General features: G+C 46.7%; 1 protein-coding gene across 2 annotated transcripts in view; it reads left to right on the top strand.

Moving 5' to 3' along the window:
- Positions 1 to 15,975, top strand: part of SLC24A3 (solute carrier family 24 member 3) — a 1,392,829-nt gene that overhangs the window by 1,248,154 nt on the left and 128,700 nt on the right. Inside the window, exon 16 of one of the 2 annotated variants that reach the window (XM_069234728.1) lies at positions 3,502 to 3,638. The exons of the other annotated variant lie outside the window; for it this stretch is intronic. Coding sequence (XP_069090829.1) covers positions 3,502 to 3,567 — 66 coding nt within the window. The 3' untranslated portion in view covers positions 3,568 to 3,638. Of the gene's footprint in view, positions 1 to 3,501; positions 3,639 to 15,975 lie in introns of those variants that run through there. 2 annotated transcript variants of the gene reach the window in all.

Below are 15,975 nucleotides of genomic sequence, written 5' to 3'. Positions count from 1 at the left end.
CATGGCTGAGTATATGAAGAAGGCAAGCAGAAACCTGGAGGCCAGTCAGGAGCTCATGAAGCTCTGGCATGATCAAAAGGCTACCATGCCTGAGTATCACCCAGGACAGCTGGTGTGGGTTTTGGAGCCCATGGCTCCTAGGGCACTACAGGCCAAATGGACTGGGCCCTATCCAATTCTGGAAAAAAAAGGTGAGGTCACCTACTTGGTGGACCTTGGCACCCCCAGGAATCCTCACAGGATCCTGCATGTAAACAGGATGAAACCCCACCAGGACAGGGCAGACATGACCATGCTGATGGTCACTGATGAAGGGAAGGAGGAGGAGGGTGAACCTCTGCCAGACCTCCTGTCCTCAAAGGAAAAAGATGGGTCAGTGGAGGGAGTGGTACTCTCTCCCAAATTGACAGATCAGCAACAACAAGACTGTAAGCAAGTCTTGGGACAGTTTGCTAGTCTGTTCTCCCTGACCCCTGGACTCACCAATTGGTGTGTCCATGATGTTGACACTGGTGACAGCTTGCCTGTCAAGAACAAGCTGTACAGGCTGTCTGACCAGGTCAAGGCCAACATCAAAGCTGAAGTGGCTAAGATGTTGGACCTGAAGGTAATTGAGCCCTCTGATAGTCCTTGGTCCAGTCCAGTGGTACTGGTGCCCAAAGCTAATCCCCAAGGTGGGAAGAAAGAATTAAGATTCTGTGTGGACTACAGAGGTCTAAATGCAGTCACTAGGACTGATGCTCACCCCATACCTAGAGCTGATGAGCTCATTTACAGGTTGGGGGCTGCCAAATTCCTGAGCACATTTGATCTGACCTCAGGATATTGGCAGATTGCCTTAAGTCCAAGAGCTAAGGAGAGGTCAGCATTTTCCACACCAGAGGGCCACTTTCAGTTCAAGGTGATGCCCTTTGGCATGAAAAATGCTCCTGCCACCTTCCAACGGTTGGTGAATAGAGTCCTATCTGGGTTGGAATCTTTTAGTGCAGCTTATCTAGATGATATAGCTGTATTTAGTTCCACCTGGAGGGACCACCTGGTCCACCTGAAGGAAGTGCTTCAGGCCCTGCTTCAAGCAGGCCTGACTATCAAGGCAAGCAAGTGCCAGATAGGGCAAAGTTCTGTTGTGTACCTGGGCCACCTTGTTGGTGGAGGCCATGTACAACCTCTCCAGCCCAAGATCCAGACTATCCTGGATTGGGAGGCTCCAAAAACCCAGACTCAGGTCAGGGCCTTTCTTGGCCTGACTGGGTATTACAGGAGGTTTGTTCAGAATTTTGGGACCATAGTGGCCCCTCTGACTGAGCTTACCTCCAAGAAACAACCCAAGAAGGTCATTTGGACCCCAGAGTGTCAGAAAGCTTTTGACACCCTAAAACAGGCTACGTGTTCAGCACCAGTGTTACTGGCCCCTGACTATAGCAAGGAGTTTGTAGTGCAAACAGATGCTTCAGAGGAAGGGATTGGGGCAGTGTTAGCACAAGTTAATGAAGAGGGCCATGATCACCCAGTTGCCTTCATCAGCAGGCGACTACTCCCCAGAGAGAAAAAATGGAGTGCCATTGAGAGGGAGGCCTTTGCTGTGGTTTGGTCCCTGAAGAAGTTGAGGCCTTACTTGTTTGGCACTCACTTCCGTGTACATTTTGGATTTTTAGAGACTGTTGCCTTCTGGGATGGATTTTTGCCACACTTCCCAGGAAGTGGTCATCACAGGGGGACGACCCTGTCCCTGATTGGAGGACCAGGGCCCCCCTGCTTTTCACCCAGGAGCAAGGATAAAACTGGCAGACCTGCACCCACGCCTCAGATCCCCACCAAATTTCAAGAAGAAAGAACTACAAGGAGAAGAAGGACTGCCCTGCTGGACCCCTGGCCTGCACCTGGACCCTGCACTCAGAAAGACTGCACCAGCTGCACACTTGGGCTTCACCACAAGAAGGACTTTGCCTGGCTTCCACTGGTTCAAGGAGGGACTCCCTGTTTGCTACAGGTGAAAAATTGCTAACCAGAGTCCCCTGCACCAACTCCTGAAAAAGTGACCAGCTGACCACTGTCCAGTGGCCAAAAAGGAGTTTGCGCCAGGTGTATTCTGGGAGTTGAAGTCCGCACTTCCCAAGGACCATCACAGAACTTCTGGACCCTTGGGGTGAGCTGTGGACCCCAAAAGAACCTTAAAAGAACATCTGGGTGAAGCCCCAGAAGTTTGGAAAAGATTGGAGAATTTTTGAAAAAAAGCTCCATAAAGTGACCGACCCGACGCGGAAATTCTAGCCGGCTTGCCTCAACCGCGACCCGGCCTGACTTCGTGGTTCGTCCCGGTAAAGAAAAACATCCAAAAAAGAGACTAAGTCCGAACGTAAAAAGTTGACCGGGACCTTCCAGCCATCGTATCCGAGAAGGGCTCCACGGACGTCGGATCAAGATCCAGGTTTACCCCGGTCGAAGGATTTTCATCTCGAAAAAACGACTAAGTCCGAAGGTAAAAATCACCACCGAGGAAACCGACTTCGCGTATCCGGACAAGGGCTCCAGGAGGTCGGATCCAACTGGCAGGTTCGTCCCGGTGAAAAAAAACTTCAAAATAAAGACTAAGTCAGAAGGTAACTTTTTAACCGAGGCCTCCCGCGACCTGTAGCCGAGCAGGGCTCCATCGCGGTCGGCCTGAAAGTTTGACTTTGCCCCGGTCCTGGTGCAACCAGATGAACCGATTGGCGCTTTTTGTTTCTAAGCGCTAGAAAATAATAATACTTAAAAAATTCATATCTCCGGTTCCCCTGAACCGATTTTAATCGTTTTTGTGTCATTTTAAAGATAAAAATATAAGCTATTTTTATAAATTGGTTTTGGATTTTTAAACTGTTTCCTGTGTTTTATTTAATTACTGTTTTGTGATATTTGAATGCTTTACACTTTGTCTCCTAAGTTAAGCCTTGACGCTCGATGCCAAGCTACCAAGGGTAGAGCTGGGATTAATTTACTGAGACCTAACTGTACTTTTGTGGAGGTTTGTGGCTTGTTGCTAGGTGTAGGTACCTACCTGCCCTACCAATAACCCATTTTCCAACACACCTGTATTGTCTCATGGAAATGCCTTACATGGTATGGTGCTAGGTCTCAGCACCGCACAGGGGCTTGTGAAAAATGATAGGCTGGGACAGGTCCATACTGTTATGTGTGTTGCTGTGGCATCAGCACACCAACAATCATTGCAAGGCCTCACCATGCAAATGGAAGCAAAGGGAGGGTTGATGAGAACAAGAAGGTGGTAAGCCACAATATGGACACAACCCAGACTTAGAAGATGTGAAGCAGACAATTGCCCAAACTGCCCACACTACATGTGACATGCAGGTGGGGTATAGGGCTGAGAGACTGCAAACATTAATGACAGGAACAATGCATGGTAACCAAGATAACAATGTACCACCAATAGGAAGTCTGTGATGTCATATTACAACTGGCACCACACAGACTCACTAATTGTACAATATCTCATTGCAGAGGACGATGGCTCTCTTGTGGATCTGTCTGTCGTGGACTTCCCTGATGAGCTGGATGACCAGCTGACAACCATCAGCCAGGAAACCCTCCAAGATGTCCTGGGAACCCTCCAGACACCACCTACCATCACAAGGAGGAATATACATGTATCAGACATCCCACATGAACCACCTACCACCCCAATAGTGTGACCTGTCAGATCAAACACAGCTGAGGACAATGATGACACAGGGACCACCTTTGAGAGGACAGTAGTGGGAGTACAGTGGGAGCTGGCCAAGGAGGTGCGGGTGGGGATGCAAACTATGGCAGCCAGCCTTGAGGGGATCCACATGTGCATCATGATGTCTGCAGAACAGACAGCAGCCATACAAGTCACACAATCCCTATTGCAAGGAGTCCAACAGTGTGTGAGAGACCTCACCACTGCTGTGAGAGAGTTGCAACAACACTTGTCCTCCCAGTCTTGCAGCTGCATGCATGACAACAAGCTTGACTCCATGCATGGGGAAATGGCCTCCCTCAGGGCAGACATGGCTGCCTACCACAGGGATATTGCTGCCTAACTCAATAATCAGCAGCTCCTCCTTGCTGCAGTTATGCCATATCTAGTTCCACAGATGGCAGCTGCCGGGAATTTGGTGTCCAATTCTCCAACCACTGAAGTGTGTGTTGCCCCCTCAACCCTCTGCCACCACCATCAAGGGCAGAGGAGACGACGCACATATCAGAGGATGAAGATGTGGAACAGATCATCTTCACCCATAGAAGTACACGGTAGCACCAGCACATGCCACATGGGCACTGATTTCCCTTTGTCCTGTGCTTGACAACATGCCAGTGTTGCTACAGTTGGTGACATGCACTCTTCACTGACACACTGTTAACCTTTCCACTATGGACTGCAATTGTTTCTCACTACTCAATTGGCAATCCATGTTCCTTTGCACCGAACAACACTTCATCTCAGCATGTCAAATGGCATGTCCCTCAACCTTGCACTTGTGTTGCGTCACAATAGAATGCTTTACACTAATGGGGTCACAGACCCGGACTATGTAAATATTGCACTACAGCACTTTAAAATAAACAGCACCTACATACTCACTTTGTCCCTCTGTAATGTGACACATCTACTTTGCTGGAGATTTGTGATGCATGTAACATGTCTGTCGTCACAGATTGTCAATATCAGAGTGCAGAAATAATGTGGGCAAATATCAACACACAAGGGCCCAGATTATTACTTTTTCTGCTCTGATTTTTTTTTTTTTAAGCAAAAGCAGCACAAACGTACAACATATCATTGTATTTTGTAAGTTTGCTCTGCTTTTGCATCAGAAAATGAGGCAAATGCAGTGCAAAAATAGTATTATTCAGGGCCCAGGTATCTACAAGATGAAAGTCAATGCTGGCCACATCCCCTACAAGCAAGTCATGTGTATGTTTCATTTGCTTTTAAAACATGCATGCCTCACCCACAACATACAGCAGGAATGGACGTGTAAGAGTGTTTGGCCAATAACGTCAGCTGGGAGTACAAATAAAACACATAGGCGTGAAATTTGGATACTTGACCTCATCTGAATTTGGCACTACTCAGTTTAGCAATGTTGACATCAACTTCAGGCTGCAGGCAGACGTCCCACAGTTCCCAGAATCATGACACAGGATCTAAACTATTACAGCTTAAAAAGCACACCTACCTGTCCAATACATGGGAACCATAGTCGCGTTGAGAGGTGGGAACAATGGACGGCAGTTGCATTGAGATTTAGATTTGTTGTAGCTGTCAATGTGACAGCTCAGTTGGAATTGGGAATTAACATGTCAAGAGAGGGTTGTGGATGCAGTATGGAATACACAGGCCAACAGACAAATGGCACTGAACACTCATGCAAAGACCCTAAGCCCCAAGCATATGACACATGTAGTAAGGGAGTACCTAAATCTTTAATAACTATGTACGAAACAGAACCTAAAACTATGTAACACACCTATACTAACCTAATCTATCCTAACTATACATTACCCACAACTGGCTCTAACTACCCTATGCTAAGCTTACTTACCACATTTAACAACACACTCTAAACATTTGCCCTTCACCCCACTTATATGACAAGACACATGTAGGACAACATATACTAACCTCAACATATTCTAACTAATAATAAACCAATATATATTTTTTGTATTTTCTTTTAATACACAAAAGCCCCAACATTAACCACCGACCACCCACCCACCCACAAACTAACATGTAAAAATAAGAACCCCCCCACCCTACTTATCCTATCTAAACTACACCCCTAGTAGTGGATGAGGAATGAGGAGGGAGAGGGGTGAATTAGGGGTGTGGGGAGGCAAGAGTTCACAGGTTTGCCCTCCTCAGTGTCTTTTTTATTGCCTTGAGCCTCTGGGTATTTTTGTCCACATCCCTCTGTATTGTGTGAAGCCTTTTCAACACTTTCCACATACCCCTCTGGAGCTCAGCTATTGCAGCCATGTCCATAGCAGCAGGTGCGGTGGTCTGTGTTGCCGAGGTTGATGGTCCAGCAAGTGTGGCGGTCGGTGGGGCAGACGTTGAAGTTGCAGCAGGTGTGGTGGGTGGTGGTGCTGAGGTTGACGGTGCAGCAGGTGGAGCTGATGTGACGGTGGCCGCTGTGGTACTGGCTACAGTTGTGGTGGTGGCTCCAACCTTTTTGGCCAATGCGGCCCCCCTTGGCTGAAAGCCCACCATTCTCCTGTGGTTCGATCTCTCTGATAGTGTCTTGCCATCCTTCGGTACCCCGACTCGACATCCAATATGTGTCTGTATCTCCCTTCCCGCTTCTGGAAAGCTCTGATCTCCGCTACACCCATGTTGGCAGCTGTAAAAATTAGACAGGCAACCATCAGTGTCATCATTGTGTGATGCATGTACAGATGATAACCTAACACTCTGCCTCAATTTGCACATGCAGTCCAAATCACAGTCCAGATGATATACTGTCCCTGATGAATGAAATGGCAACGCTGCTTACCCATCATGTCTTTTACACCACAGCAAAGCTCAATAAGAGTTGAACCAAATAAAGTGATCTGTGCATTCATGTAGTGCAATGTGTCACAATGCAAAAGCAGCAACTATTTCACATGGGCCAGGACGACTAATCTTTAGCATCTGAGTCAACTTCAAGGCACCCAAGACTAGTGATTTGTAGATGTAATTGGCAGGATGGTATACAGTTGCTAATCATAAGGGGTCAGTGTTGTCTGGGACACATGCATTCTTGAATGAGATGACAGTTATCTACACTGTGACCATCACATCTACCTACATATATGTTTTTCCCCTACCCCTGTGCCTCAGAGGGAATGGGAATGCAATACATCATCACAACTGTCAAGGACAACCATGAAGCCATGTCCACTTGTACATGGATTTAGTGAGTGGAAAACATGTGAGGAGGGCTGCCACCTAGGAATTAGATATCCATAGGTCATTCACATCTACATTCTGTGTCCAGTTGTGGACAACCATCAACACCTGATCTGCCAACACAATTCCCAAAACACCTACATTGACGACAGTACACATCTGGCCTTGACCTGCAGGCCCGCCTATCACATACCACATAAGTGTCACGTAAATGGAGTACAACGTATGGGGCTAGATGCTGGGGGACACTTACCCATACACTCCTACATATACATTACAATACAGGGATGCACAATTATGTGTGGAAAACTGATGCATCACTGTCTTGTGAGAATGAGAGTATGACTTAGTGACAATATTCTGATACTGGAGCACTTGCAAGCCACATGTGGGCCTACATGTGGCTACTAGTCACCTTGTTCACATGCTGCTGTCTATTGCGCAACACAAGACTCCCATAGTATGACTCTCTGCCTGTGAATCTCTAATCCTTGCACAGAACACTTGTCAACATCCAGTCAATAAATAAATCAGATCATTTGCCAGGTCATCATATCTTGCAACACAAAAGAGTCACTCACACAACAGCTGCAATCACTACACAGGACAGACATTGTCACACTTACTTGATACGTCTGGGTCCTGAAGTCAAGCCACTTCCCCGATGGCACAGGGGCAGGTCCACCTTTTAGACATGGAAAGGAAATGTATGCTCAATGTCAGATCACTGTACAAACATGTGGACAACATATCACAGTGTGTAACATTTTATATGAGTGAGCTGGTGATCCTGCAGGTAGACACTCCAACAGACATACCACTGCAAACTCACATTGACACTGACACTCCAGTGAGTGATAGATACACATCTGCACACATGCACTGAGCCTAACAATCATGTGGTGCTAAACCTGACTTCAAACATTTGTGGCTAATCCATTTCAGATGGTACACCATGCTATGATTTGTATTTGGGTAACAATTTCAATGGCACTTCCCTAGTGCACTGCAATACAAGTGACTCAGGTATTGTTTCTTGTGTATCATGGGTTACTGAGTTACTGTGTGATGGACATGTGGCTCAATTTTCAGTCTGTAATTATCATGCATTCAGTGGTCCATAACAGATGTGGCACAGTTGTGTGTAGATAACAAATACCCCATTGGCAGTGTCCCCTAAGCCGTGTATGCCCCATTTGCCAACATAATGGCAGGGATCATGTGTGTGTAATGATGACAATGTAGTGCTAAACATGGATTGCCCACTTTGCTGCCCTGATACAGTGAAATGTGGTATGCTGACAGTGTCTTACCAGATCATCATTGACAGAATTCATGGGCACAGGTATTGTCTTTGCACCTGAAATGTGTGACTAAGAGTCACATGTACCAAGATCAGGTTTTGTGAGTCACACATTGCGAGACTTAGCAACTCGCAATTTGCAAGTAGGATGATCTGAGGTACAACACTGTCAATGGCACTGCTTGCAAATCACAATTGGGGTAGCAAATGGCCTACCTCATGAATTTTAATGGTGAAGGACTCATATTGCAAACCCCTTGGGAATGGCGGCACTCACAGGCATGCTGCCCAGCTGGGTTCAGCAGACCACCAGGTCATGTCTGCTTTCAAACTGAGATGTATTTTCTTTTTAAATGCAGCCTTATTTCATCAAGGGTAAACAGAAAGCATTTAAAAAAGCAATAAAATGACTTTAATATTTTTTTGAAGCAGCCAGTGGTCCATGGGACCACTTCCTGCTCTGAAACAATTTTTGGGCATTCATTCACAAAGGGAAAGGGATCCCATGGGGAGCCCTCCCCTTCTTCAAATGGGTTAGCACCAACTTTAAACTGGTGGTAACTGCAATTGTTTAGTGGCAGCATTCGTGGTCACCAAACAATCAATCAGTGGAATGCGACTCACTAATAGGAAAGGAACGCCCCTTCCTAAATGCCACTAGCAAACCCTGTTTTGTAATAGGAAAGGTACGCCCCTTCCTAAATGCCACTAGCAAACCCTGTTTTGTGATTGGGCAATGTGATAGCAGAATGGCCAAATTGGGGATGTGCATTGGAATAAACATTTTTTCGTGTAGTAAACACATAAAATCTGAAAACTAGGTTGTTTGTGACAATTAAAAATAGCTTGGTACATGTGGCCCTCAGTAATAGTCGGACAATACTCAACAAACCTCAGGACTGCATTGTTAGCATGCATAGACATGTGGACTACATCTCAGTATTGGGACACTAACAGTTTGTGCTGCTTGCATTCAACATTGGTGCAAACATTGCATGCAGCACATCAAGACATCTGCTACTGTCACTCAGGAGCATTCTACTGTACACATCTGTCAATGTGATACCCACCAACAGGGCCACCGATCACCACACCTAGGTGGTCCAGCAGATCCTGTTCTCTGGCCACCAGGTCAGCCCAGTGATGCTTCAGCTGGTGCTCATTCCTGCTCGTGTGTAATACGCATTTGAGGTGGTAGAGCCCCTTGCCCCACCGCAGCCGCCTTGCCTCTGTGTGATACCCCTGTATCACATGCCCACACATCTCCAGCATTAATGGCAGAAAGTGGCACACCAGCCACACAAAGCCCCCAAGCTCCTCCTCCCCCATGCGGGTCTGCCTCGCCCTTCCTTACATGTCCTTGCACAACAAAGCAAACCAGAAAAAGTTCAAAAAGGAAGGAAAAAAAAATTTAAAAAGGAAACTTACTGCCCAAACCTAAGAACCCCAACTAACCCAAATAATGTAACCCCCAAACAGACATCCGCCAGTACAAAGACACTAAACTACACAAAAGCACATAAACAGGTACAATAAAGAAATAGAATACACAAAAGACACAAGAAAGACATCACAAGATACAAGAAATGCAATCCAGACACCAGCAACACCGAGACACAGCCACACAGTCAAGAAAAAGCACAGACTGTAAAGTGAAACTGAAAGTACACCCACTGTACTATGCCTGTAAACAGGATTTCGTATTACATCACTGCCTGTCCCCTTTGTGGCCTGTGTTCCGTCATGCGTGTATTTTTTTGATGCATATGAGGTTTACATGAATATTTCCGATGCATAAACTTACATGTGCGGCAAAAAAACACGCATTACATGTAAACTTCTATTTCAATGGTTATCCGCATGCGTGTGGTGCGCTGGTGGAATTAATACTAAGGGCCCATGTATGTTTAGTCATTGTTTGCGTGATTTTTCAACGCATTTGCATCAAACTGTGTTGCTTGATTTTCAATTATTTACCATGCATGCACCCTGTATCAAGATGAAGATAGGATGGTATGACCTGCAGTGTGTGGTCTAATGGTTGGCCACATGTGGTAGAGCATGCAACTGTGTGTTTTGTGTGTGAATGATCTGTAACAACAATATGTGTGCTTCAGAAGGAACAGCATGCAATACACTGGACGTAATGCTCATGTATGAATGTGTTACAAATGGGTATCTACATCAGATGGCAATCAATGATGTACAACAGTGATAATATGTGTTTGTAATATGTGTTGACTCATTTGATGTGTGTAGTTGTTTGACTTTGGGGACATTGCATTTCACACGACAAACAAAACTCAGGAATGATTGAGGATGGCTGATGAGTGCTATGTCAGAAATGTTACCCCTCATATGTCATTAATTGTTGATTACGACTTCATGGAGACTTGTGTGTGAACTACCCATTTGTCGGCCATGTGTACATGTTTGGTACGTACAGTGCTTAAGACACTGTGCCTTAATTCCACCCATAAAAGTTTATGTACACGTCAGTTTGACTCATAAGAATTACCTATGTTACTTATGTTGCTGTGGTGGTGGCTGCATGTGTTCACATATTTTCAGATGTGCATTCCACAGAAGTGTCCAGTTCAAGTGTGTGGGCATGTGTACCGTGTGTCAGGATTGGGCTCCATGGTGTTATGGTTTCGTGCAGGTCTAGTCAGGAGTCTGTTAGGGGCACCCCTTGAGTTCACAGAGTATCTCGCAAGGGAGTAGTGTACCAAAGCAGAAGAGCAGCTAAAGGCATACAAGTGGAAAGGCCAGCTATGGTAAGGCAGAGAAAATAGCAAAGTGAAGGCAGAGCAGCCTTAGTGTGAACAAATATGGAACGGGTCAGTAATGGACACACATGCAGGATTTATCACTAAGATTGTACACAGGGTAGGGCTCAGAACTTCACACAGCAACAGTGAACGTCAGTGCCTCTGTGCAGATTAATCTTACAGATAGTCACCACGCAAGCCCCATAGAAAGGAGGAAGCAGAAGTGATTCTGTGTCTGGACCCTTAGGGCACAAACAAGGATTGTACTTACATACACAAGACTAGCCCTTGGTCCAGCTGGAGACACAGTGGCAATTCCTGGAATACAGCCATAGCACACTGTCACTATTAGGCACTAATGACTGCATGCAACACCAGACAAAGGATGGGGCTGGATTTGCCTCCCGGAAACTAGGTGCCAGACCAAATACAAAGGAAAGCACTTCTAGACAGGTCAGGACTGATAGGACATTTCCAGACACAATAACCCAAGAGGAAACAGAAAGTGAGGGAACCAACTAGGAGGCAAAGACGGGCTCAGGTTGACACAAAGCCTGGAACAGGTCTGGGTAACAGAAAGCAGGCTCTGGCAGAAATAAACATGAACAAGGCTGAGAAACAGGGAGCAGACTTTGACTGGAACAAGCAGGAACAGGACTGGGTAAACAGAGAGCAGGTTCAGGAATAATCAGGACTGTAACACAATCCAACAAGGGGTCTGGAACACAAATGAATCATACTCCAATGCACAACGGGGAGCTTTAGGGAAAGGCAGCTTCTAAGCAGTTCCAGGCAGCAGCAAGGCCAGGGCAGTCACATGGCTGGGCTGCACAAGAGAGGTCACAGGTGTGAGCTCCTAGAGGAGGGAATCCAGTATAAAGGGACAACTGGACTTTTCCCATAGGAAGCAATGGACAGAAGATTACAGGTCTTACCGACTACCAGGCAGTGCATTATGGGACCTGAAGTCCATGGAAGCTAATGTAGTTCTTCTATAACATACCATATGCAAAAGGGAAGCAAACAGGAGTCAGAAAGGGACTCCGGGTGAATGTTAATGATGATTCCCAGGATACAGATAGTCCTTATAGATGGGAGGGCAGAGACTTAACACATGGCAGTAGCAGGACTTATTTCCAGGGATGGACTGTGCAGGGCATGTGTTGTGAACATTGCTTGTCATACCTGGGACACTCATGCTTTCCATTTTCGGAATTGATGCCCCTCTTGTCACACAAGCTCCTTCCAGAGATTGCAATTGTCACACTTACTAATGTCAGGGGTCTGTTGATATTTTCTTGTTTCCACTGATATTTCACATCCACTGCCTCATGTATGGGTGCTTATTTAACTTATGATTGGAGATGTCATAGTTGTGTGTCATGTGCTACAGTCAACCATGTTGGCAACGAGAATGTATGTCATATGCTGTGGTCCATTGAGTTGGTCCTTCATATGTGAAATTCAAAAGATGAGTATTTTTTATGTGCGGTTGATGTTTGCTGTACATTCATAGCATTACATGTGACGTTGCATCAGAAGTAGTCAGAGGTAACATGCTCCCTGAGGTAATACCGACATACCTAAAGTACATGTGATGGAGAAAGAAGAAACCAGAGCAGGATTGTGTGATCAAGTAAGGTGTGGATGTATGATGTTGGGACTTCCTCAGTATTTCTGTGTGACCTACATGTGAGTCAGCATCATCATGCTGTGTGTCTCATGGTGTTAGACCTGGGCAAACACATATTGCACACCCCTTCACCGCTACATATTGCTTGGGAGGGTGTTGGATTCACTATGTGGCCTAATGTAATACTAAATGGTTCATCTTCCAATTTGTACTTCTAGTGCATACAAAGTCATTGTCGCTGTGGGCCATATTTATACTTTTCGACGCACAACTGCGCCAACGCAGTTGTGCGTCAACAAATCTAACGCCGGCTAACGCCATTCTGAAGCGCCATGCGGGCGCCTTATTTATTCAATGACGTTAGCCGGCGGCGCTGCCTGGTGTGCGTAAAAAAAAAATTACGTACACCAGGCAGCGCCGGCGTAGGGGAATATGGAGCTTGGGCGCCAAAAAATGGGGCAAGTCAGGCTGAGGCAAAAATATTGCCTCAACCCGATTTGCGCCATTTTTTCCGACTCCCAACCCCCATTGAAATGACTCCTGTCTTAGCAAAGACAGGAGTCATGCCCCCTTTCCCAATGGCCATGTCCAGGGGACTTCTGTCCCCTGGGCATGGCCATTGGGCATAGTGGCATGTAGGGTGGCACAAATCAGGCCCCCCTATGCCACAAAAATAAAATAAAAAATTACTTACCTGAACTTACCTTATGTTCCCTGGGATGGGTCCCTCCATCCTTAGGCGTCCTCCTGGGGTGGGCAAGGGTGACAGGGGGGGTCCCTGGGGGCATGGGAGGGCACCTCTGGGCTCCTTCCGAGCCCACAGGTCCCTTAACGCCTGCCTGACCAAGCGCTAAAAAACCACGCAAAAGCGGCTGGACGTCATTTTTTTTGACCCGCCCACTCCCGGGCGTGATTTTTGCCCGTGAGTGTAAATACGGCGCACATGCCTTGGAGTCAATTTTTTAGACGGGAACGCCTACCTTGCATATCATTAACGCAAAGTAGGTGTCCACGCTAAAAAATTACGCAAACTCCATGGACTTTGGCGCTAGACGCGTCTAACGCCAAAGTATAAATATGGAGTTAGTTTTGCGTCAGAATTGCGTAAAAAAAAACGACGCAATTCCAGCTCAAACAGAGTATAAATATGCCCCTGTGTGCTTTGACATTGGTACCTTGTAGCTCTAGAATGGCAGCTAATGTTTGTGGCAGCCGTCATTTGTCCATAGGTGTGTATCCCATTGTGTCAGGGTGTACAACATAACTACCTGTGTCACACCTCAGTGTCTTCCTGCCCACTTGTCAATGTAGTGGTGTATGTATTGTGTGTCCTACAGGGTTGCTGTGCTGTGTGTATATTGCTATGTTTATGGATTTGCTGTGGCGGAATATGAAGGAATCATGTACGCTCCTAGGATACTTGGCCAAGATGTTGGTAAACAATCCCTGGTGGTCAACTATGGCCTGCACAATGATGGAGTGGGTGTGCTTTCTGTTCCGGAATACATACTCTTTTGCTGCAGGTGGTACGATCCGGACATGGGTGCAGTCAACTGCACCAAGCACATGCGGAAAGCCATGGATTTGATAAAACCCCTGTTTGATCTCCTGCTTCTTCTGCTGGGTGTTGGGGAAGCTGATGTGGATGGGTGTGAGGGAGATGATGGTATCTAACACCTTGGTTAGGAAGTTAGAGAATGAGGCCTGTGATACCCCAGCGACCAGGGCACCCATTTTTTGGAAGGAGACACTTTCCAACATATGCAGGACAGCTAGCAGCTTGGTCACCGGTGGTATAATGTGTGATGTCTTCAGGCTGGCTGTTATTTGTAGCTCAAATTGGTGCAGCAGCTGCTGTATGGCTTCCCAGTTGAATATATACCTCCGGATGATGTCCTTTTCCCTGAGGCCATGGAGGGTTGTTCTGTTCCTGAAGACCCTCTCCTACCTTCTGCGTTGCCTTTGGGGGCCACGTTGGGTTGGTGGGGGCTGCTACTGTTGGTCCTGTGCTCTGCATCGTCTATCAAGCTGCATCAGTAGCACCTCCATGTTGTCCTGTTGGGCTATGATGTTGCTTGTGTGTGTTTTCCTTAAGTAGTGGTGTGTTTGCTCATTTTAACTCCTGCCCTGACCCAGGCATTAAAATCTGACACAAATTTGGTTTTGCATCATTTTTCGGGTCCGCCTCCCACCCGTGCATCATTTTTGCCCTGTTGGATAAATATGGTGCTAAGGTGTTTGAGTCATTTTTTGGACGGGAACGCCTACCTTGCATCTCATTGTCGCAAGGCAGTTTCACTCATCCTTAAAATGAACCAGACACCATATTTTTGACGCTAGATGGGTCTAGCATCAACATATAAATATGGAGTTAAGTTTGCGCTGGATTTGCATAAATAAATTAAGGCCCATATTTATACTTTTTGACGCTAAACTGCGCTAACGCAGTTTAGCGTCAAAAAATTTAGCGCCGTCTAACGCCATTCTGAAGCGCCATGCGGGCGCCGTATTTATGGAATGGCGTTAGCCGGCGCTAGCAGACCGGCGCTGCCTGGTGTGCGTGGAAAAAAACCACGTAGACCAGGCAGCGCCGGCGCAGGGGGAAAATGGCGTTAGGGCGTCTTAAAATGGGGCAAGTCAGGTTGAGGCAAAAAAATCGCCTCAACCCGATTTGCGCCATTTTTTTCGACGCCCAGACGCCATTTAAATGACTCCTGTCTTAGTAAAGACAGGAGTCATGCCCCCTTGCCCAATGGCCATGCCCAGGGGACTTATGTCCCCTGGGCATGGTCATTGGGCATAGTGGCATGTAGGGGGGCACAAATAAGGCCCCCCTATGCCACCCAAAAAAAATTAAAAAAATTAAAAATTATACTTACCTGAACTTACCTGAATGTCCCTGGGATGGGTCCCTCCATCCTTGGGTGTCCTCCTGGGGTGGGCAAGGGTGGCAGGGGGGGTGCCTGGGGGCATGGGAGGGGACCTGTGGGCTCATTTTGAGCCCACAGGCCCCTTAACGCCTACCCTGACCCAGGCGTTAAAAAGTGGCGCAAATGCGGGTTTTTTTGACCCGACCACTCCCGGGCGTGATTTTTGCCCGGGAGTATAAATACGACGCATTTGCGTCGCCGTCATTTTTTTAGGCGGGAACGCCTTCCTTGCATCTCATTAACGCAAGGAAGGCGTTCACGCAAAAAAATGACGCTATTTGCCCATACTTTGGCGCTAGACGCGTCTAACGCCAAAGTATAAATATGGCGTTAGTTTTGCGCCGAATTTGCGTCGAAAAAAACGACGCTAATTCGGCGCAAACGGAGTATAAATACGGGCCTAAATCCAGAGC

The sequence above is a fragment of the Pleurodeles waltl genome, chromosome 5 (assembly GCF_031143425.1).
Source record: "Pleurodeles waltl isolate 20211129_DDA chromosome 5, aPleWal1.hap1.20221129, whole genome shotgun sequence".
In the NCBI taxonomy this organism is placed as follows: domain Eukaryota; kingdom Metazoa; phylum Chordata; class Amphibia; order Caudata; family Salamandridae; genus Pleurodeles; species Pleurodeles waltl.
Note: the sequence above shows the minus strand (reverse complement) of the source record. Positions and strands in the feature narration are given on the sequence as shown.